This window comes from Castor canadensis, chromosome 15 (assembly GCF_047511655.1).
Source record: "Castor canadensis chromosome 15, mCasCan1.hap1v2, whole genome shotgun sequence".
Taxonomy (NCBI): Eukaryota; Metazoa; Chordata; class Mammalia; order Rodentia; family Castoridae; genus Castor; species Castor canadensis.
Genome location: NC_133400.1, coordinates 81,194,080 through 81,216,305, shown reverse-complemented (window position 1 = coordinate 81,216,305; position 22,226 = coordinate 81,194,080). Strand labels below are relative to the sequence as shown.

At 42.1% G+C, this 22,226-nt stretch overlaps 1 protein-coding gene and 2 pseudogenes across 5 annotated transcripts in view; all 3 read right to left on the bottom strand.

Annotated features, from left to right (window-relative positions):
- Dclre1c (DNA cross-link repair 1C) overlaps positions 1-17,166 on the bottom strand; it is a 31,349-nt gene extending 14,183 nt beyond the window's left edge. For 4 of the 5 annotated variants that reach the window (XR_012442157.1, XM_020171571.2, XM_074056610.1 and 1 more), the window contains exons 1-8: positions 16,999-17,166; positions 11,844-11,895; positions 9,942-10,026; positions 4,580-4,639; positions 1,754-1,809; positions 1,147-1,248; positions 480-552; positions 156-296 (exon numbers count right to left, since the gene is read on the bottom strand). Coding sequence is in view for 4 of the 5 variants with exons in the window: in XM_020171571.2 (XP_020027160.2) it covers positions 156-296; positions 480-552; positions 1,147-1,248; positions 1,754-1,809; positions 4,580-4,639; positions 9,942-10,026; positions 11,844-11,895; positions 16,999-17,149 (720 nt within the window). In the remaining variant the exon portion in view is untranslated. The remainder of the gene's footprint in view (positions 1-155; positions 297-479; positions 553-1,146; positions 1,249-1,753; positions 1,810-4,579; positions 4,640-9,941; positions 10,027-11,843; positions 11,896-16,998) is intronic. The other variant, XM_074056609.1, reaches the window with a different exon arrangement.
- Positions 3,170-3,282, bottom strand: LOC141417680 (small nucleolar RNA SNORA57; annotated as a pseudogene).
- Positions 4,646-7,801, bottom strand: LOC109691457 (ornithine decarboxylase-like; annotated as a pseudogene).
- Positions 17,167-22,226: the final 5,060 nt, after the last annotated feature.

Below are 22,226 nucleotides of genomic sequence, written 5' to 3'. Positions count from 1 at the left end.
GATGGGATATGACTTCTGAGGGGCCACCTACCTCTGCTGCAGCCAGGTGTGGACAAGCTGCTCCCACCTGGCACTGTTTTCAGTATTTGCAGGTGGGGAGGAAAGGGAAAAAGGAAGTTGAGAGGATGAAAGGGAAAGAGTGACGGCCACATTACCTGGACTCCCAGTTCTTCACTAAGGTTGGTGAACAGATATTCGTAGCCATAAGCTGCCTTACAGTTGAGCCACACAACGTGGTACGGACTCCTAGTGATCCAGCTTCGAACCAGCTCTAAAATTCCACTTAAACACTCTCCCTAGACGGGATTTTTAAAGAACATTTAACACTTGAACAACCTCACTTACCCTTTTCCTCCCCAACATTTGAAGGTGTCCATGCCAGGGATGACAACTACGAGCTGATGTGTTGTCATCCTACACACTTGACTACACACATGGCCACGCCCAGGTCGTCACCCCAGTTCTGCAGGCAGACTTACGCGACTTGGAATTTGATAAAACCTTGGATCACAGAAAGTAGTGTCTAAATATACACTTTGGATGTCTTTTACTCTGAAAAAAAACAAAACTGGTGTTAGCAATATAATGTGACATAAATTGTGTACAAGATTTAAGTTCTCAGGTATTTTACAGGGCATTCTGTTCCATTTGACCTGCTTCTGTTAATCAACTTTATTAGGAAATAATTTCCAAACAGTAAATAAAGATTTTGCATGAATGACCCAGTGAATTTCTACAAATTCATGTAACTACAACATTCAGTCAATATATAGAAAGTTCTACTGCCCCATTTCAAGGAGGAAAATTCACTTCATTAGAATTATTATAATCAAATTTGTTTTGTCTTTTTTTTTTTGCATTATTGGGAAATGAACTCAGAACCTCATGCTTGCTAGGTAAGCACTCTATCACTTGAGCCTAGTCTTTCTGGTTTGTTTTTCTGATAGGGTCTCGTGCTAACTTTGCCTGGGCCAGCCTCGGACCACGATCCTCCTATCTCCCCAGTGCTAAGAAACTAGGATCACAGGCCCAAAACTTGATTTTGATAGAAACAAAGGCTTGTGTTTGGTGGGAAAAGAGCAATAACACTTTTTAAACTATGCAGTCTTACCTTACACAATTCAAGAATTATACCAGGTACTGTACCTGCCCCCAGAATGCAGAAGCTCCATTCTGGCAGCTTCTCCTTTTGCCAACCTGAAGTCTCCTGTGTACAGGACAGTTCCATTATTGCCCTGAAATAAAAACCTGAAAAGGAAATAGATGTCAATGACTTCCAAATCTCAAGCAAAGTCCTAACAAAAGCAAATGCATACTACATCTATAGCAAAGGCTTCCTGCCAAACATCCCTATGGTACAAGTGTTAATGGAATTTCAATAGCTCTAAGTCCACACCAGCATTTAACTGCCACTTCTTCAATACAGTAGAAAGAAATGACAGAATGGAGATACAACTGCGTTTGTAATAGGTGTGCCCTGTAATATGTTAGCACTTGAAATCTGGAGAGAAATTCTCATGTGAAAAGACAATTCGAAGTCACTAGAGAAAGAACTACTGGAGAGGACCACCATAAGAAAACCACATCTCAAACTTCACCTTAGTCTCCCAAGTTGAAAACAAAAATTAAAGACACTGCCAGAAAATAGTGAAATCTCCTTATACATGTCATTGTTTAGGCCCTAAAAATTTTATTTCTATAAATATAATGCATTTGCACATAACAAAATAGCAAAATAAAGGAGCCCACTTACATAACTGATCCTGGGCAGTGACCAGCTGGCAAGAGAGTCACAACAATCTCTTCCTGCTAAAAAGCAAATAGAGAAAAAAAATAACAAGAGTTATCAATGGGATCTAGGCAAATATAGCAAATACCTGTCCTCTCCCCCCTTCCTCACTCTACAAATCCTGGAAATGAGTGGAATCCTTGTCCACGCAACAGTTAAACATAGAGGTACCACAGGATTGAGCAATTCCACTTCTACTAGTTATATACTCAAGGGAACTGAAGCTTAAGCTTCACACATAAAAATATGTACACAGAATGTCCACAACATAATTATTCATACTAGCCAAAAAGTGGAGACAGTCAAAATTTCCTCCAACTGAGGAATGAACAAACAAAATGTGGTCTGTCGTAGCATGGAATATTCTTTGGTCATAAAAAAGGATAAAGTACTGACGTGTGCCACATATACAGCTGCATCCACATACCTGGATGTCCCTTGAGCACATGCTCAGGGAAAGATGCCAGACACAGATGGCCACGTGTTTGTTATGATTCCACTGATACCAAACGCCCAGAGCAGGCAAGTCATAGAGACAGACAGTAGAATAGTGGTTACCAGGAGCTAGGGACAAGAGGGGAATGGGGAGTGACTGCAATGGGTACAGGTTTTCTCTTTTGGGTGATGAAAATATTGTAAAATTGATTGTGATGAGGGCTGTACAACTCTATGAGTATACTAAAAGCCATTAAATGGGTGAACTGCGTGGGTGAATATTCCAATAAAGCTGTTTTTTTAAAGGCCTGGATGTAGCCTGGTTCCATCTGAGCACACAGGACATCCTATTGTCCCCTGGGACAGAGCCTGCTGGGCACTGCTGACTCTCCAGTCCCCATAAAGCAGGGGCACAGCTCTGTACACACTGGCTCCCCACTCGATAACAGGGACTCCGCACTTAAGCGCCGCGCATGAATCTGACACCACTCATTCTGAAGGCCCCTTTCAAATGGGGTCCCTCACTGATTGGGGCTGCACAAGAAACACGCAGACCAAGGAGAAACAGGACTGTGTCACTCTGCCCACCAAGAGCCTGCCTGCTGTTTGCAGTGAGAGAGAGAGAGAGAGAGAGAGAGAGAGAGAGAGAGAGAGAGAGAGAGGAGGAGAAAGAGAGAGAACTCTGTAGCCCAGGCCGACCTCAAACCCATGAAACCCATGATCCTGCTTCAGCTTACAGGACGCACCAGGACACCTCACTTTGCCACCCAGCTTTGAGGAAGCCCTCCGCACGCACCCCCGCACACGTCAGGACCGTGCGTGAATTACAATATTCTCTGATAAAGCATCAAGCCGAGTCCAGTTAGCATTTAGAAAGGTCCAGGCCATCCTTCCTTTTTTTCTTGTTAGCCCGTACCACACTTGTTCCTTTTTATTTTTTTTCACCCGTGTCTCGGCGTTTGAGGATTGAACCGGCGAACAGGAAGCCGCCAGCACCCAAGACATGGCACCGAGGGGGGAAGTGGGACCACACACCAGTCCCCGCCACGAAAAGGAGGGCCACACTTATTCTTATGGTTTCCCTTCAGGATAAAAATGGGATGAGAGGACTCCTTCAGCTGTCTGATCTTCCGTCATCTCTGTTCTTATCCCACTCTCGTGCGCAAGACACCCTGGAGCTCCACACACGACAGCCATGCTGGGCCAGGTGTGCTGGGGCTTGCCTGTGAGTCCAGCCACTCGGGAGGCTGCAGGTAGGACGATCACAGTCCAGGCGGGCCACGTATAAATGTGAGGCCCCACCTGAGGTGTGGCTCAAACACCCGCCTAGCGAGTGCAAGGCCCCGAGTTCAAACCTCCTACCGCCAAAAAAAACCCAAAAAAGCAACATGTTAGAACTATTCAACAGGACAAATGTAATTAGATTTAGGATAACAAGAAAATCCCTCGTAGCCCTAGGTTTTATAAGAATTTTGTTTTGTTTAAAAAAAACAAGGCAGGCCCATAGTCCTATTTATTATTAAAACAACACATTCACAAAGTACTACCTCTAAATATAAGGATGAAAAATAAAAGTTTATCCATTGGCACAGTAATTATTTTTGAATTAAGAAAATGATTCTGGACGGGAGGTGTGGCTCAAGTGGTAGAGCACCTGCTTTGTAAGCCTGAAGCCTGAGTTCAAAAACCAAAAACAAACAAAAAAAAAGAAAATGACTCAAGAAAAATTAGAGCATACATGAATTTGCTTCAAAAATACTAATCACTATCTTATATACCCAAACATTATAATAAACTTAATAAATGTGATAATGATATCACTTAGTTTATTAACAACTGGGGTTCCCATCACGAGCATGTAATGTAAAAAAAGAAAAAAGGAGCAATTTTGACAAAAAAAAATAAGCCACGTCCCAATATTTCAATGTAGGAGATAAGTATATCGCCGTTACTGACTGAATATTTGTGTACATTTCAAAATTCAGGAGTTGAAATCCTAGCCTCGAAGGTGATTTTATTAGGAGGCTTTGAGGAAGTGATCAGTTCTTGAAGGAGGGCCCCCATGACTGGGATCCGTGTCCACTAAAGGGGAATGCTTTTACCCCTCTCACCATGTGAAGACACAGGGAAAAGACAGCTGTCTGGGAACTAGAAATACAAGAGACATCCACTCTGCAGTATTTTTTGTGATAGCGACCCACAATGGACTAAAATAATCACAAATGTTTTGGTTGGTTTTTTTTCTAAAAAAACTCAATTCATAAATTTTTATTCATGGTTAAATGACCATTCCAAATCAAAGAGAAAATCATTGAGCACTCAAAAGAAAACCCAAAGTAGTTAATATTTGGTTACCTCTCCTGATGCTTCATCAACTAAAGATATCTGGGTAGGAGTTTCAATTTCAATTGATATCTATTAAGATAAAATAAAAGATTGTGCTTATATCAGTTTCCCATGCCTTTTAAAAAAATTTCAAAATATTTTTAAAACAGGTCACACTAAGCTTTTGGCCCATTCCGCCATTGTACAAGCTACGAATGCTGCTCAGCAGCTGAGAGGCGCTCTTTCTAACATGCTGGAAAGTGGATGACAAGCCACGTGCAAAAATTTTCAAATAGTTTCCCTGGGAACACAGATAAGTGTGACCCCCACTCCTAGCTTCCCATTATCACTGCATCTGTGCTAACCATACTCTTATAGAGACATTTCAAAACCAGCAGTAATTAAGTTAAATGGTTCCCCCACCTCTCCCTTAACTCAAGCTACACTAGCAGTTAACAGCTACAAGAATGGTGTCTACACACTGATACTAGAAGAACACAGGCTGCTGGGCAACTCTCCATCTCACTTTCCCTAGCGCAAGATATGGGCAGAGTGCTCATGTTCTGCTCCTCCTCTTCGGCTGGGAAACCATGGTTCTGGATTTGCTGCATGAGTGGCCACATTGGTTGTGACAGGACGTGACAGATCGCTGGCCTCTGGAATCTGTTGAAAGCAGAAGCTGCAGCGGCAGTGTGGACATGCCCTGTCCTCCAAGGGCATCCAGTCACCCGCATGCAGCTCAGGCAAGTCACAGCACTCCATGATCCCACCGAGGTCACCGCGCTCATGCCCATCTGCTAGATGGATCATACCTTCTCTGGCTCAGGTCTCTGCTGTGGCAGGGGCCTTACATGTGCAAGATCATAAAGGATCGATTAATCAGTCCATATAGTCCACCGCTCACATGATGCACGAAGCTCTGATCATTCACCTCATCCTCATCATCAGAGTCGCTCTGCTCCTTCAATACGAGTTTTTTTTTTTGGCAACGATATTAACTGTGAGCGTGAAAGCTGAAGAAACATAGTATCTGCCCAGCTCAGCTATGATTCTGACGGGAAGTACTTGTCCAGCGCTAGGTTAACCACACTTGCGATCTCTTCAGATTTATTTTATATGCATTTGCCTTCTCGAAACACTGAAAAGGGACTAAGTGGAGAACTTATAGAGTCTGCATAACAATTTCTGATTTCACTACTAAAGGTACAAGAGTACCTTTATTAAGGTGGATTTGCCAATGTGTGTTAAGTGTCTTATAAACATATAAATCCTTTGACATAGCAATTCTATTTTTAGGAATTCACCTTTCCTCCTTCATGTCACCCTCCCTACCATTTCCCTCTCCCTTTGAATTGGGGTCAGTAAAACCATGCAGTCGTGTGTTCTATGTGTTTGGGTATTAGACCCAGCCTGGATCAGGCTGTGATGTGTATACCTCGCTCACTGATTCTAACTACTGCACAGAGCTCTACGGGCTGTTGTCCACTTCAGGACAACAGTGACTAGCACACAAGAGGCACTCCATAAGTAGCTGATGGATGAACAAATGACAGTTTTCATCTTTCTAGTCCACCAGTGTAATAAAACACACAGTGACTATGGTACAGATGTTAAAATTTGCATTTCTGGAATAAAATACCATATTCATGATGCACTATTTAATACTGTTAGATTTTTTTTAAGCTTCTGTCTTAGGATTTTTTCTCACGGCTCTTTTTTCCCATGTACTATCATTATTTTGCTAGCAAGAACGAGTAGCCTATCTTCATTTCCCACAACAATTCAGCTAATATATGGCTTTGAACATTTGGTAAAATGCACCTATAAAACCATCAGGGCTTGGAGCCTTTTATTTTGGAAATCTTTGCTCTTTGTTTAAATTTCCTTGATGGTGCCAGGCACTGGTGGCTCATGCCTATAATCCTAGTTACTCAGGAGGCAGAAATCAGGGGGATCGCAGTTCAAAGACAGCATGGGAAAGTAGTTCCGAGAGACCCTATCTCAAAAAACCCTTTACAAAAATAGGACAGGTGGAGTGGCTCAAAGTGAAGGCCCTGAGTTCAAGCCCCAGTACCACAAATAAACAAATAAATAAATTTCCTTGATGGCTACTGACTTCTTCCAGGTTCTCACTTTTCTTGCCTCAACTTGATATTTTTCTATTTTTCCAGATATTTATCTACTTTGTCTAAATTATCAAATATGCTAGCACATTAATTTTCAGGGAAATGATATTGCTGTTGTGATTATTTTCCTTTTTTATCATTCTATATTTTTACATCCTTCTATTTCTTTTTAGGTTCAGCTTTTAGTTTTGTTAATTCTCCTCTTTATTTTCTGTTATAGTTGCTGTTCTCCACATTGTAAACTTCTGCTTTTATCTTTATTACTTCCTTCTTTTATATTTCCTTAGATTTGCTTTGTTGCTTCTTTTCTATCTTACTGAGTTGAAGACTTATTTATTTTAGGCTTTGTTTTCCAAGAAATCTGTTCACTGCAATCAGTTTCTCCTCTTGTGGTTGTTTCTCTCTCTCTCTCTCTCTCTCTCTCTCTCTCTCTCTCTCTCTGGTGGGACTAGGATTTGAACTTAGGGCTTTGAACTTGCAAAATAGGTGCTCTAATGCTTGAGCCACACCGCCAGTCAATCTTAGCCTCCCGAGTAGCTGAGATTACAGGTGTGAGCCCCCGGTGACTGGCTCCCTTCAAGTATGAATTGAGTCATGATCCATACATGTTGGCATGCCATAGCTCCACTATCCATCACTTCTAAGTATTGTATGTTTTCTCTACAATATCTTCTTTAACCTAAGGGTTACTTACTATATGCATTTAGTTTTTTTGTGTATTGGGTGATACTAGCTGTCCTTCCATTTCTGATTCCTCCAAATCACTGCATTTTAGTCAGAGAATACAGAGCACCAGGATTCCTTAAGAGTTTTTTCAAGACAACACATGGCCAAATTTTGTAAATGTTCTGTGGATCTCCCCCAAATACTGTTTTCTCTGTTGGTCTAAAAGCCACGTTTTATTGTTGTTCTTTTGTTCTTTAATTAGTTTGCATTTATTATGTCATTCAACATATCCGTATCATCACTTATTTATTTCTACTCCTTCATCTAAGTTTCTGAGAGGGCCATATTAAGTTCTCTAGCAGCAACTGTTGGTTTGCTATTTCTCCCTTAGATTTTGTGGTATCCTTGTACTAATCAACTTACCTACACTGGAATTATATTTCCTAGAAGTCATTTCCATGTTAGGGTTGGCCCCAAGAAACATCTGGGAGGCAAAGTGAATCTTCTTTTAATGCTCTGAAGGGTATCACAAGTTGTAACAGCTCATGCTCACTGCTATCTTCTGACTCAACTCATGGCCACAGAGCAGAACAACAGTAACGCCAGCCTCTGCTGGGTGTCTGCCTGGGCTAGATGTGTGCGTGAGTCACACGGGCCAAAGGCATTGACCAGCATTATCAAGGCTGGAGGAAGTGAGAGACAGTCCTGGGTTCTGTTAGCCCTTCCAAGCTGTAGTCTGTCCTCGTGAATTCCAGTTTGTCTCTGCTCTTCCCCTCTTTTCTTCCTTCCTCACTTCTGGCCAGGCTGACCTGTAGCAACTGCAGGCCTAATCCCAGAGATAAAGGAAGTAGCCTTGCTGCTGTGGCTGCTCTGCAGAGGGACATGGACCTCCTGCCTAGCTAGCAGGTGCAATGTTGAGATTGATAATGGCACACACCGAGAGTGTATGAGAAAATGTGCTCACATCACAGAACCATCTGGGGAGAGCAGCACACCACCTAAGCTGGGACAGAAGGGGCTGGCATGACTTAAGAGAGAGCAGGTGTATTGTTTTCTTTTTCTTGACACATGTTTGTACCTGTCTACAGGGTACAGCACAATAATTTGATTCATGTATTTAATGTGTCATGATCAATCAGGGTTATTAGCATTTCCGGCCTCTCAAACATTCTTCATTCCTACGTGCTTGTAATTTTTGGGCTCTTCTAGTTATTTTTAAATATATCATAGATTGTTGTAGACAACAGCTACCCTACTGAGAACAGGTGGTTGTTTTTGTTTTGATTCATTTAGTTTTTGGGTAATGCAAGGGCCTCACTTGTGCTAGGCAATGAACTCTACCACTAAGCTGCACCCCAATCTCTGAGAGCAAGTTTTTGTTGTGGTAAGGTAAAGGGGTGGGCCTGGGCTTGCCTGGTTTGAACTTGAGGTTGGTGCGGAGACAGAGGCAGGCTTTTCATGCTGATCAGTTGGCCCAAATGTGGGGCAGAGGGGAAAAAGGGGCTAGGACTTGAAAGCCATTGTCAGTCACATGAAACAGAATCTCCAGTATTTCTCTACCAACTGTCAGGATTACTTAAGGCCTCCCACATACTGAGTCCTGATTCTGCACCCTCCCGGAGGTCCTATCTTCATGTTCCTTGCAACAGCAAATAACACCCTCCTTTCATCTTACGGTGTTTTGTTTTGGCCATCAGTTCTACTTTGTATGATATAAAAATTGCCACTGTGGCATTTTTGGCTTTTGTTTAATAAGTCTTTCCTGTTCCGTTTCTTTTCTTTTTTTTTCTTCCTTTTTCATTTTCTCATTTCAAACTTTATTTATCCTCTCATAGGATAAATATTATAGATTAATGCTAGTGGACTTTTCTTATTTTTTTAAAACCTAAACTGAGAACTTAGCTCTTGGTCAAGAACTGATTTAAGTCTATTCTATTCATATTCATAAAAACAGCTGTTATAATGGAACTTTTTCTGCTATTTTTGCATTTCTATGTTTTGTTTGTGTCCTCTCCTTTACTACCTTACCTGGGAGAGATTTTATCATGCCAGATTGAGAGTTATCCATTCTATTTATTTTTAATTCTTTATTTTCTCATTTATTTCTGAGACAGAGTCACTATGTAGCCCAGGCTGACCCCAAACTCATGATCCTCCTGCCTCAGCATTGCCAACTCCATTCTATTTTTATAATTCTGTGTATTACCCCTTTTTTATTATAACCCATAGATTATGCTTATTTTTTCTGATTAAGTCATGAGCTAAATACAGACTTAGCAACCATGATAGAACATTTGATACTTTAAAATATTAGAATACATCTTAGCAAGAAAGTTCATGTAATCTCTAATCTAATAAGCAAAGCAAAAGCTCTAAATAAAACTCTTGAGGAACAAGAAAAATTCACAACAATCAAATGCTGGCCTCTCCCAAACTATTAAATTAGAAAAGATTAAATTGTCAATATTCTAATTAACTTGAATAACTACAGTGTGTAAGGAACTGGGGTATGAATAAGTCTAGTGCTTTTTTTTAATCTACCTCTAAAAATATTTCCCACTTATACAAAGAATTAGCATTATTCAAAAAACAAAACTTACAATTCGTTTTTCCCAAAATTTGTATTTCGGGTTTGTTAACAACAACTCTTTAGTGACAGGAGAACAGTACAGGAAAACTTTCAAGCTGAAAGGAAAAGACAAAAAAAAATCAGTATAAACCAAAATAAGTCATCAAGGTGACTCAGAAATACATTTTCATCAAACATCGGTTTTCTCTAGTAACTCAGAAATTGCTGGCTCAGAAAGTGTTAGTGAACCTGTTATGGTCTGGATCTGAAAAGTCCCTCAAAAGCTCATGTGTTGAGGCTTGGATCCCCAATGTGACATTCAGAGGTGGGGCTTTGGGGAGTGACTGGATCAGGAGGACTAGGACCTAAATGATGGGTTAATTCACCCATGGATTCATAATTTGGTGGTATTATTGGGAGGTGTTGGAAACTTGGAGGTGGGGCTGAGTTGGAGGAAGTAGGTGAGTGGAGGGGGGTATCCATGAAGGGTAAACCTAGTCCCTGGTCCTTCTGTTGCTTGCTGGCTGCCATGAGGTGGGCAGCTTTCCTCTCCCATGGCCTTTTTGCCCTGATGCTCTGCCTCATCACAGGCCTGGATACAATACAGCCAGCAGACTATGAACTGAAACCTCTGAAACCGTGAGGCAAAATAATTCTTTTTCTTTTAAGTTGCTTTTCTCAGTTATTTTATCACAGCTATGAAAGACTGACCAATACAGTAATGATGCCTTACTATCTCAATCCTATCCAAAGCACAGGAAGAGGAAAGGGCTGTGTCCTCTGACCACCCCCAGAAGTCCTTCACTGTGTATGTCAAAAATACATGTTGGAGGGCTGAGGATGTATCTCTGTAGTAAAGCACTCGCCTAGCAAGTGTGAGGGCCTAGGTTCAATCCACACCACCTCAAAAATATAAAAAAATTTAAAAAATAGTGTTAGTACTTGATCAGGCACATCTTAAAGATACCACTGTATGTTAAACTACTTCTGGAAAACAGGAAAAAGGTACTGAGAACAGAAACTTCTGCTTTTTACTTCATGCATGCTAAGCAAGTGATCTACCATGAGCCACACATCAGGCCCCTGTATTTATTTTTCTAGTGAGCAGAAATTTGGGACATATGCTTTTTAACCCTGGGTTTCCATTAAGAAGTCCAGCTATCCTCAAACCATCAGGCAGGGATTTTCATCTGTGTCACTCACCAATGCATTCTCAACATCCAGTAACATGGTGGAGGGGGTGAATTCAAGCATGATATATTTGAAATATTGAAACAACTTTTGTAAATACCACAATGTACCCCCACCCAGCATGACAATAAAAAAAAAATCCAGTAACATGCCTGATCCATCAGAAACACTAAAAAATTTATTGAACCAAGAAATTCATTCTTGAATATAGTAAGTATCCCATAAATATTATCATTGGTTCAAAAGTCAAAATGATCCTTTCCATAAATATCATAAATATATATTTATGGAAATACATTTTCATAATTTGGAATTTAGATCAAGGCAATGGCTATAGGAAAAAAAAAGCCCAGTAGTTCAGCTTTAAAAAAAGATACAATGAAATCAAATGAGTTACTGCTATAGTCAGAAGCATAGATGAATCATTCAAATACAAATATTAGTGAAATAAAACAAATGAGTCTATTTGATATGATTTTATTTATACAAAGTTCAAAAACAGCTAAAGCTAACCCATGGTGACAAAAGTCAGACCCAGCTTACCTTTGAGAGGAATGACTGAGAGCAGGCAAAGGGCCTGGAAGATGGGTACCATTCAATTTCTTGAACTGGGTGCAAGTCACACAGAAGTGTTCACATTGTAAACATTCATAATGCATGTGCTTTTCTGTCTAAATGTTACCTCTCAATTAAAATGTTTACTTAAACACACACACACTCACACACACACACAAATAATTACCTGCATTCCAACCTTCTTTTCAAGGTAGGAGCCCGTAATCCTTTCATGTGATCTAAAAAAAAAAGAATCAAGAATCAGAAACACATTCTTTTTTGGAAGATTGCTTAGCCAAGCAAACTGAGCTCTCTTCTTACATTCTCTGTTAAAATATATGTGGTTCACTTTTACAGGAGAACAGATCCCTATGGGCCAGCAGCTCTTTCTCCAACAAATGAAGAATCCTTCTGAGAACAGGACAGGAACCACTAAAAGTTGCCCTGCCTTGAACCATGCTGTAGAAATTACATAATCACATTTGAAATGAATGTTAAGCATTAAAAATTCTAGGGACCATTTGACCTTTGAACTATATAAGAGACAATGGACTGCTTCCTAAACGAATCAGTAATTTTCAGATACATTTCACTAATGCTTTATCTATGAATCCAGTCTTAAAATACATATTGATACACTGCTATTAAACATGCCAATTGTCACTAAAAATAAAAAAGCAACTTAAGCCCAGTATCATGGTTCATACCTGTAATCCCAGCTACTGAGGAGGCTAAGGCAGGAAGATTACAAGTTTGAGGTCAGCCTCAGCTACACAGTGAGACCCTATCTCAAAGTAAAATATTAAAAGTTCTGGGAGGGTAGCTCAGTGACACAGTGTTTGCTTAGCATACTTCAGATTCTGCGTTCGATTCACACAAAAAGAGGCAATTTAAAAGGAGAGTGAGCCCAGGATGCTGGGCAGATTCTGAATTGTTCCAAGAGGCCACAGAAGGTGGACAACCGCTTCTAGCCCTTCCCTTCACTCTCTTCTCTGGACCCAAGCATCCTTGGCCCTTATGCTTGAGACACATTCAGTTCCTACCACTTCAGTCAGCCCATCTAGAAACTCAAGCACTTTTCCATGGAATCCGCCAGGAAATCATTCAGGCTGAGGCCAGAAAATGGAGCATTTCATCATATTCTCAGCCTACTGTGACCTCCACATTAAAGGAGGGACATCACCAGCCACATCAACTTGTTCTGCAGCCCTCCAATTACCAGACGCAGAGCGATGACGTACGAGAAAGCTCACAATTAAATCAAACAGTACCTTAAACAGAGTGCATGCTAATACATCTGAACCTTCAGCTTGCAAAGGCTTAGACAACAATGTCCAAACACTTCTAAATTGTTCAACTAAATCAAACCACTTCTACATTTCATTACCACTATCACCACAGGCATCTTTAAGCCCAGTGAAAATAAAGCAGTCACTGAGGGGACAACGACCTCCCCCCAACACCTCCAGGACAGGTCTCTCTCACTTGGGGTTTCCAAAGAACTTGTACCACAGCAAAAAGGTGGCCGAATCAGGACGGTGCTGCATAACTCCCAAAGTAACTCAGCAGGCAGCACCCCGTATCTGCTGCATCATCGCCCCCCCCGCACCCCAAGACCCCTTCCCAACTGGTGGGAAGAAAACTCGGATGAGTTTACTTGGCTGCACCAGTCTTTTTTTATTTTTATTTTTTGCAGTACTGGGGCTTGAACTGAGGGCCTTGTACTTGCATGGCAGGTGCTCTACCACTTGACCCATTCCCCTTTTTACTTTAGTTACTTTTTTTTTAATAGGACCCCCCCCCAGGCCAGTCTGTACCATGATCCTCCAATCTGTGTTCTTCTTATAGCTAGGATGACAGATGCACATCACCACACCCAGCTTTTATGCATGAAATGAGTCTCGTGTGCTTTTGCCCAGGCTGGCCTCAAACCATGATCCCCCAATCTCTGCCACCAAGTAGCAGATATAAGCCAGCATCCTTGGCCAGAGCCTGCTCTCCAGAGTGAACTCTCTTTTCTCTGACTAGAATGAATCATCTGAAGTTGCCCCTTCAGAGGGTCATCCCCAATCCTGAGCCAGAATCTGAAGCCACGGGTACCTTCTCATCCTCCAAGCCTTACTGATGCTCAGTAAAGCCTTCTGTGGGGACAGGCACACAAAGGGTTCCAGCTGGTCCATAAATGGGCATTAGGCAGCTCCATGGCCACTCCAAATTATGTTAAGCTGGGATGTTAACATGTTCATATCTTTTTTTTCTAGCAAAATAGTCCCTAGGTTGGCAGACAACCTACATTAGTCAGTTCAGGCTGCTACAACAAAATGCAAACTAGGTGGTTTTTTATCTCTCACACCTCAGGAAGCTGAGAGGCCCAAGACCAAGGTATGGGCCACTTTGGATTCTGGTGAGGCCTCTTTTCCTGGAGCTGCCTTCTCACTATCTCTTCCTCTTCTTATAAGGTCACTAACCCTATCAGAGTAGGACCCTACCCTAATGACTTTATTAGCCTTAATTAGCTCCTAAAAGCCCTATCTCCAAATACAGCCCCATTGGGGTTAAGGATTCAGCATATAGATTTAAGGGAAATAGTCTACAGCATAGTCAAAGAAGTCTGTTCCCAAAAAGGTTAAAAACCATCAGCCACATGGCAAACCTCCAAAAGCAGAAGTTAAGTTTTTGCCCTTGTTGAGTTTACACCCATTTTTTTTTTTTTGGTAGTACCAGGTTTGAACTCGGGGCTTTGCACTTGCTAGGTAGGCACTCCACCACCTGAACCACTCCACCAGCCTTCTTTGTGTTGGGTATTTTTGAAAGAGAGCCTCTCAAACTATTTGTCAGGGCTGGCCTCAAATCTTGATTCTCCTGATCTCTGCCTCCCAAGTAGCTAGAATTATAGGCATAAGGCAGCGATGCCCAGCCTGAATTACATCCTGATTGAGCAACAGACCCACAAGATTAGGGAACAGGAAATTATAGAAACCGCTCCACAGCAGCGAGAGTCGGGTTCTTGCCTAATGTACAAACATATAATGATGATCTCAAAAATTCCTTTAGCATTACTTCTCCTGGGCTGAGGATGTAGCCCAGTGGTGGAGTGTTTGTCTACCATGTGTGAGGCCCTAGGTTTGATCCCCAAACCTCACAAGAAAAAAAATTACTTCCCCAAACTCACTAATCTGGAACATGAAGGGCGAGCCCCTAAACCACAACTATATTAAATAAATTTTATAGAAGGTCACTGATTTGGACGAGGCTCTTGTGTTAAGCTACAGCAAACCAAACCGACATACAGTTTAATCACAGTAACTGACCTGTGGTTGTTTGCAGGAGGCCCTGGAACTGACTAAACTGTAACCACCTCAATGGTTGACTGACTAAGCTGTAGCCAGTTAAATTGCTTTTTACATCTCAATTTGGTTTTTCTATAAATACTGCCAGTTGGAATTCTTAAAACCTCCTGAGGTTCCAGAAGCTACCTAAGTAATTTTCCATGTTGGTTTTTTTTGTTTTGTTTTGTGGTAGGGGTAGTACTAGAGGGGTTGCATTTAGGACCTTTCACTTGTTATGCAGTCACTCTGCCACTTGAGCCACTCTGCCAGCCTTTTTTGTTTTGGTTATTTTTGAGATAGGGTCTCACTTTATGCCCAGGCAAACCTGGACTATGACCCTCCTTACTTATGCTTCCCTGCATAACTGGGAATGAGAGGTGTGTGTCACTGCATAAGCCACTGGTTGAGACAGGATCTTGCAAATTCCACCCCCCCCACACCACTCCAGATCACTTCCCAAGTAACCACCATGCCCAGTGGTACATTTTATTTCTAGTTCAACACACTAAGTAAATTGAGGCATCCTAATCCAGCAGGGGCTTCTCAACAAAAAATGAAACAAATAAAAAATGTTATTCTGAAGAACAGACCCTCAAAACAGCTCAAACTGCTTTATTTTATTTCATTTTATTTTATTTTGGGGCAGTATTGGGGATTGAACTCAAGGCCTCACAGTTGATAGGCAAGTTGTATACCTGTGTGCATTTGAGTTTGTCACACTCTGCTTTGCTTCTCAGTACACAGTACAGTTGGGAGCATCCTTCTCTAGCCACCTGTGGAGGCCACACAGGGAGAGGCAGCAGCTGGAGTGCTTCAGTTTAATCTCTGATCAATGTGGTTATGCTAGCTAGTACAATGAATTGTAAAACTATCTTTATTATTAAAGTTAGTGATTTATTAGTCAGCATTAACAGAAGTTAAAAATAGACAATGGAGCTGAACACTGGTGGCTCATCACACCTGTAATAATAGCTACTCAGGAGGCAAAGATCAGGAGGATGGTGGTTCGAAGCCAGCCCAGGTAAATAGTTCATGATCCTATCTCAAAAATATCCAACAAAAAAAGGGCTGGGGGAGTGACTCAAGTGGTAGAGTTCCTGCCTAGCAAGCATGAGGCCCTGAGTTCAAACTCCAGTACTGCCAAGGAAAAAAAAGACAATGGTTATGAAATTAGTGACTTTCAACCTCTGGGGATCAGCTCCATCCTAACCTTGATCATTTGGTCTAGAGTCGGTGTCATTAAGGGTGATACTAAGCTTAATCCCTTAAACATGTGCGGCTGTGAAATTATAGAACTGTGGTGACCTATTACCATCTATAAGGCAAATATGCATCTTGCTATTCTAGACTAAAATGAACTTTGCATGTTGAATGTGGGCAGAACGTCTGAAAAGAGGGAGAAGCACCAAGTGGTGGCACATGCTTGTAATCCCAGCACTATGGAAGCAGAGGCAAGAGGATCGCCACTTCAAGGCCAGTCTGAGCTATATAATGAGATTCTGTTTACAAAATAAGCAGTAGCTTGAACTGGTCAAGTTTACAGACAGCTGTTTGAATCAACTACGTGGGGGGGGGGGGGGCGGTGTATGTGCGCGCGCCTGATCGCTAACTAAAGTTTGGGGATGTAAAAGAAGTTGATCTGAAACTTGTTTTCTTACACATGGTAAAGAGAACTTAGGGGGAAAATAGGGATAGAACTAGCTAAACTTCGCCAGCCTCTGGCTCTCCCTCACTAGAAGAGCTACCAAAAGAACTTGACAGCAGTAAGTGACCACACTGGCCAGGGCAGTATGCAACTGGCTGTAACGCATGGTGACCCAGATCTGGAAATAAATAAAGCCTTGGAGAGGTTAAGAGCCAACGGGCGCGAGGTGTGCTTTCCTGTCCCTTGCTGTCCTCCTGCAGCCAGCGTCCCCCCCCCCCCCCGCCGCTCTTCCTCCAGCGCGGGTTTCCCCCTCTCCTCGGGTCTCCAGCCCCTGCGCCCTATGAACCGGGCGCGCAGGACTCACTCACCCTTGTGGCAGTGGGACAGGAAGTAGGCGCGGGCTCTCAGGTTCTCCCTGTCAAAGCGGTCTATGGAGATGGTTGGATACTCCACCATCTGTCCCTCGAAGGAGCTCATAGTGCCACCGACCACCAGACCTAGCTCGCCCGGGAAGCCCATTTCCGGGTGCTAAGCACCGCCTCGCCATTGGCCGGCAGAGCACAGCCGCGTCCAATCACAGAAGCCCAGCGGCAGGGGGCGGCGCCTAGGAGCATCCGGTAAGATTTTCGCGGCGCGCGACCTCGGGTTTAAATATCCAAGCGCAGCCGAGCTCCGTGACATGGGCGAGCCCGCCGCCATTCCTAACGCCCGCCGGAGCAGAGCAGCGGCCCAGCAGCACTGAGCGAAGTTTCCTTCGTGGCAGAAATCAACAAACAAAAATGCAGGCGTTGCTGTGGTAACGGACCTGCCCGCATCACCTAGGGAAACCGAAACACCCAGAGCTGGGGCTGGAAGCAGGGAAAGTGGGCTTTGACATTAGACTGCGCTGCGCTTCTCTCGTCTAGAAAAGCGAGCTCGCTTTTCCTTCTCTTCTCCCGTTTTCTGTCTTATGGGATAACCACGAGGATTGCATGAGAAAATTGCGTCTGATTTGTGGCATGTTCCATGGATATTAGTTTCCACTTCCATTCCTTCGCATACAGTGAATGAATACCTCTGCCGATCACAACTCAGATGTGGCTCTTAGGGCCAAGAAAATCCCAATGATGTTTTCTCTCCCCCTTATCCACCAATCCCCCCACTTTGAGCTGTATTTTTAGTAAGTTAGAAGGATACGTAAAGGGAAAAAATGGAGAAATGTCTGAAAAGATTTATCATAAGATCCACCAAATAGTCACAATGGCATTTACTGTGCCTCTTTCTAGCAAGTCTTAGACACTGCTGTGATATTAATTACAAACGACTGGAACACTTTTAAAATTCTGCTGTGCAGGACACCATGACAAGCCTTATGATCCTTACAGAGCTGACTAAAATGTGCCTTTTAGGAATGTTCAGTTAGTTTTAAGACCACATATTGCAATGTTTCTACAGAGACACAAAGTGATCTGGGAATAAGGCCAGGAAGAAGTTCTGCCCTGGGAAATCAGGAATCAGAACCCAGTGGTCAGAGAATATCAGCTCGTTGTTGCAGCTACTAGGAGTTCTATTCAAATACAGATTCTCAGAAATCTTAATAAACAGGAAGAGGGAGGGCAAAGAGGAAGGGGAAGAAGGGGCAGTGGAGTGGAAAAGTATAGACACCATAAAGACTAATGTAAGTAAAATATTCTGCCACACTACTACTGGCAACACCTTTGATTTGGTTTTGTCCTAGAGTAAAGGAGGCTATTGCTGTGACGAGGTTGTCCATATTAGAAACAAATACTTCAGTGAATCTGATACCTACAGAATCTCTCAGACTGTGGAGCTTCTGGAAAGGCAGGACAAGATAATGCTCACACTCTTATTTATTTGTTTACTTAGTTACCTCTTCTTTCCATCTGGATACAATACAAAAGAATAAAGGGAAAAAGTACAGTCAAGGCAAAGGAAAAGATAGGACAGAAAATAATGAAGATGGGTAAATACCTTTATGGGAGGTGGGTCTTCTGTTTGGCTCCTTTAGAGGTGAAAGGAAAAAGGGAAAGACAATCTCTTCCCAGCTGTTTAGCATTCTTAAAATAAAAATAAGTTTTTCAGAAGATGCTTAATGTTTTGGATACTGAATCTCTAGAGAAATTCCTTCAGTGGGTGCCTGTGAAGAAAATTGCAATATGTGCACATGGTGTCATTCATGTATCATTTTCTGGTGCTTCATTTCCCAGTTGGGAATCTCCATCTTTCAGCAATCTCAGAACTCCGTGACTTTCTATGCCTTTGATTGATTTCATCCCAGCAGGACTGAGAATTGCTAATAAGCTTATGGTCAACACTAAAAGTTCATTTCTGCAGGGTTGAAGGTATAGCGCAGTGGAGGAGCATGTGATTAGGATGCATGAGGACTGGGTTTGATCCACAGCTCACACACAAAAATTAGTTATTGACATAGATACATCATTGTTGGGAGTCATTATAGGGTATATTTTTTCTTGATTTTACATAGTAATAGATTGTCAATGTACATAACTTTCATGCTAAACTTACTATAAGCCAGGCATGGTGGTACATGTCTGGAATCCCAGCTACTCTGAAGGCTGAGGCAAGAGGATTCTGAGTTTGAGGGCAGCCTGGGCAGCATAGTGACATCCTGTCTCAAAAATAAATGAATAAGTAAATCAATAAATAAACTTATGGTATTTTATGCTATTCTTTTAGCAGAAATAAAGTATTGAACGAGGAAGTATACAATGAGATACTATATGTTTAAAAAGTGTGTTCATTTGTTAATGTCATAAGAGCACGAACTGGGTGGCTTAAACAGCAGACATGTATCATCTCAGTTCTGAAGGCTACAAGTCTGACACCAAGATGATGGCAGGGCTGGTTCCTACAGAGGGCTGTAGGAAAACTCTGTTCCATACCTCTTCAGTGGTTTGCTGATGATTTTGGTGTTTCTTGATGTCCAGAAATGTTTCTGGTGGTTTCCTGGTGATTTTTGGTGTTTCCTGACTTCCAGAAGTGTTACTCCAGCATCTGCCTCATCATCCCATGGCATTTTCTCTGTGCCTACACTTGTGTCCAAAGGTTTCCTTTTTATAAAGGACACCAGCAGTGCTGGAGTAGAGGCTCACACTACTCTAGTATGACCTCATCTTAAATTATACCTTCAGTTGACCCTATTTCTTAATAAGGTCACATTCTCAGGTGCTGAGAGTTAGGATTTGAACATTTGAATTTGAAGAGGGACACAATTCAACCCATAGGGAAAAAAGCATTATAAAATAATATATACAATATTTATTACATTTTTGTCTCTTTTGCATTAGTGGGGATGAAACCCAGGGCCTTGCACATGCTAGGCAAGCACTCTACCACTTGAGCTACACTCCCAACCCCTCTTTCCCACACCCTAATACTACCCTATTTACCAAAGTTTAATAATTTTAAAAATTCAAGAGGTCCTCATTTCTAAGAGTTAGCTACAGAAAAGTTTATCTTTAGACAAGTTTATCTTTGTGTTTTTTAAAAAATTCTATTTTCAGTTTTAGAAGAAGGTGAGTGAACTTGATTTAGAAGTAAGCATAGAAATGGGCATATTCAGTCAGCTTAATATTCCAAAACACATAGTTCAGAAGCTGAGATTCATCACTAGATTTTGATGGTCCTTGCTTTAGAGTCTCATCTGAGACATTTCTAACTGTATGATCTCGGTTAAGTCCCTTAACCTCTCGTAGACTTGGTTTTCCCATCTGTGAAATGGGGACTGGGGTAACAATAAAGCCTACTCAAAACCCTGGAAAAATGATAAATGCTCAATAAATATCAGTATTACTTACTTGGCATCTACTAAGAGCTAGGCACCAAGCTTGAACCAGGGAGGCATGTGAGGAATCAGCCATGACCTATCAAGAGCTTACAGTCTGGCAGAAAGAAAATTGTGGAAACAAATAAATGCAAGCGTTCTGCAGGAGCTTTAATGGACATGTGTGCAGGGTTTAGTGGGGGACCAAGAAAAGACATCAATTTTGCAAGGAGAAAGGGGCCATCAAAAAATTTAGTAGAGGGTGAATTTGAGTTCAGCTTCTAGGCCCAAGAACAGCTGGAGTCCCTGGAATGGGCTTTTATTCAGTTTGGGCATTGCAGTTACTTCCTTCTAACCTAAGGACTTGAAAGGGGTGAAATAATGGGGACTCAACAGGAAAGTCAAGGCTGAGTCAGCTCAGAAGGGATCAGACTATGAGGGACCTTGTACACTAAACTAAGCACTTCAATCTTGATCAACACTGGGAAATCTGGGTAGTTTTAAACAAGAGAGGGACGGATGAGATTAGAACAGCATTTCTCAAAGAGTGGACTCTGGATGAGCATCACTAACAATATTTGGGAACTTGCTGGAAATATTTCTCTACCTTAGCTCAGGCCTATTGAATCAGAAACTCTGGGTCTTAGTGATATAAAGGATAACAGGTTTTACAGATGAATATCCATCAGCAGAAGAAAGAGGACTCTAGGTGTCACTGAAAATGGAAGATGTTTGGGGGGAGGAGAAGTTTGGGGAGGGTGTTTTGGACAACCAAGTGGATGTGGAATATACATTGGATATAGAAGTCTACAATTCGGAGAAAGATCTGGACTGAGGAAATAAACTTGAAGTTATGAAAAATGTCTGGGATTTAAAAAATTTCTAGTATTTGTTTTAATATGATGCCTTTTATTAGTTTATATAATTCAATTTGTAATAATATGCTTGTGCTTACCAACAGGCTCCCAAAATTCTTGAAATTTCTTTGCTGTTGCTCTTTTTGGGGGGAGAGGGAGAAATGAGGTTTTGAACTCAGGGCTTTGCTCTTGCAAAGCAGGCGCTCTACCACTTGAGCCACACCTCCAGTCCATTTCACTCCTGTTATGTGGAGTTGGGGGATCTCCCAAACTATTTCTCCCGGCTGGCCTGGAACCGCAATCCTCCCACTTAGTCTCCCAGGTAGCTAGGATTACAGGCGTGAGCCGTCTTGGCGCAGCTACATTCTTTACATTTTAACTATTGTTTTTGGTGATCTCTGCGGAGCTGAGCACACCACTGCGTCTTTTTCTTTCACACTCCAATTTATTGACAAATTCTGATGGCTCTGCTTTCAAAACACCTATCTTGACTCTGATCACATTTCACTAAAATAGATGGCATTTTAAGTATAATAATGAAGATAATGATATAAAAATAATCTCATTTATTGCTCATTATCAGGCGCCCTTACGGCCCCCACAAAATGACAAAGGACATCTAGCAGGAATCCCAAACCCCAGTTGTCTCTGTTGTGTGATTCGCTTTCACAAGGGATTCTAAGTCACTGGGCAGTCAATGTCAATAACACCTTTCACCCTCCACCTCTGGCCAGGCAGAAGCCCTGGCAAGACTCCCAGCCTAGGATCACTCTAAGCACTCCACATTCACCGCCCACCTTCCCCGAGCACGTGCGCACAAAAGCCCATTCGGAAGTGGGCGGTGCTTGAGCGAATTGGGCGGGGCCTCAGTGAGCAGGTCGCTCGAGCGTAGCCACCGCGTTGCTAAGAGACGCGAGGGCGGCAGTGGCCACGACTATTGGTCTCCCACTGGCCC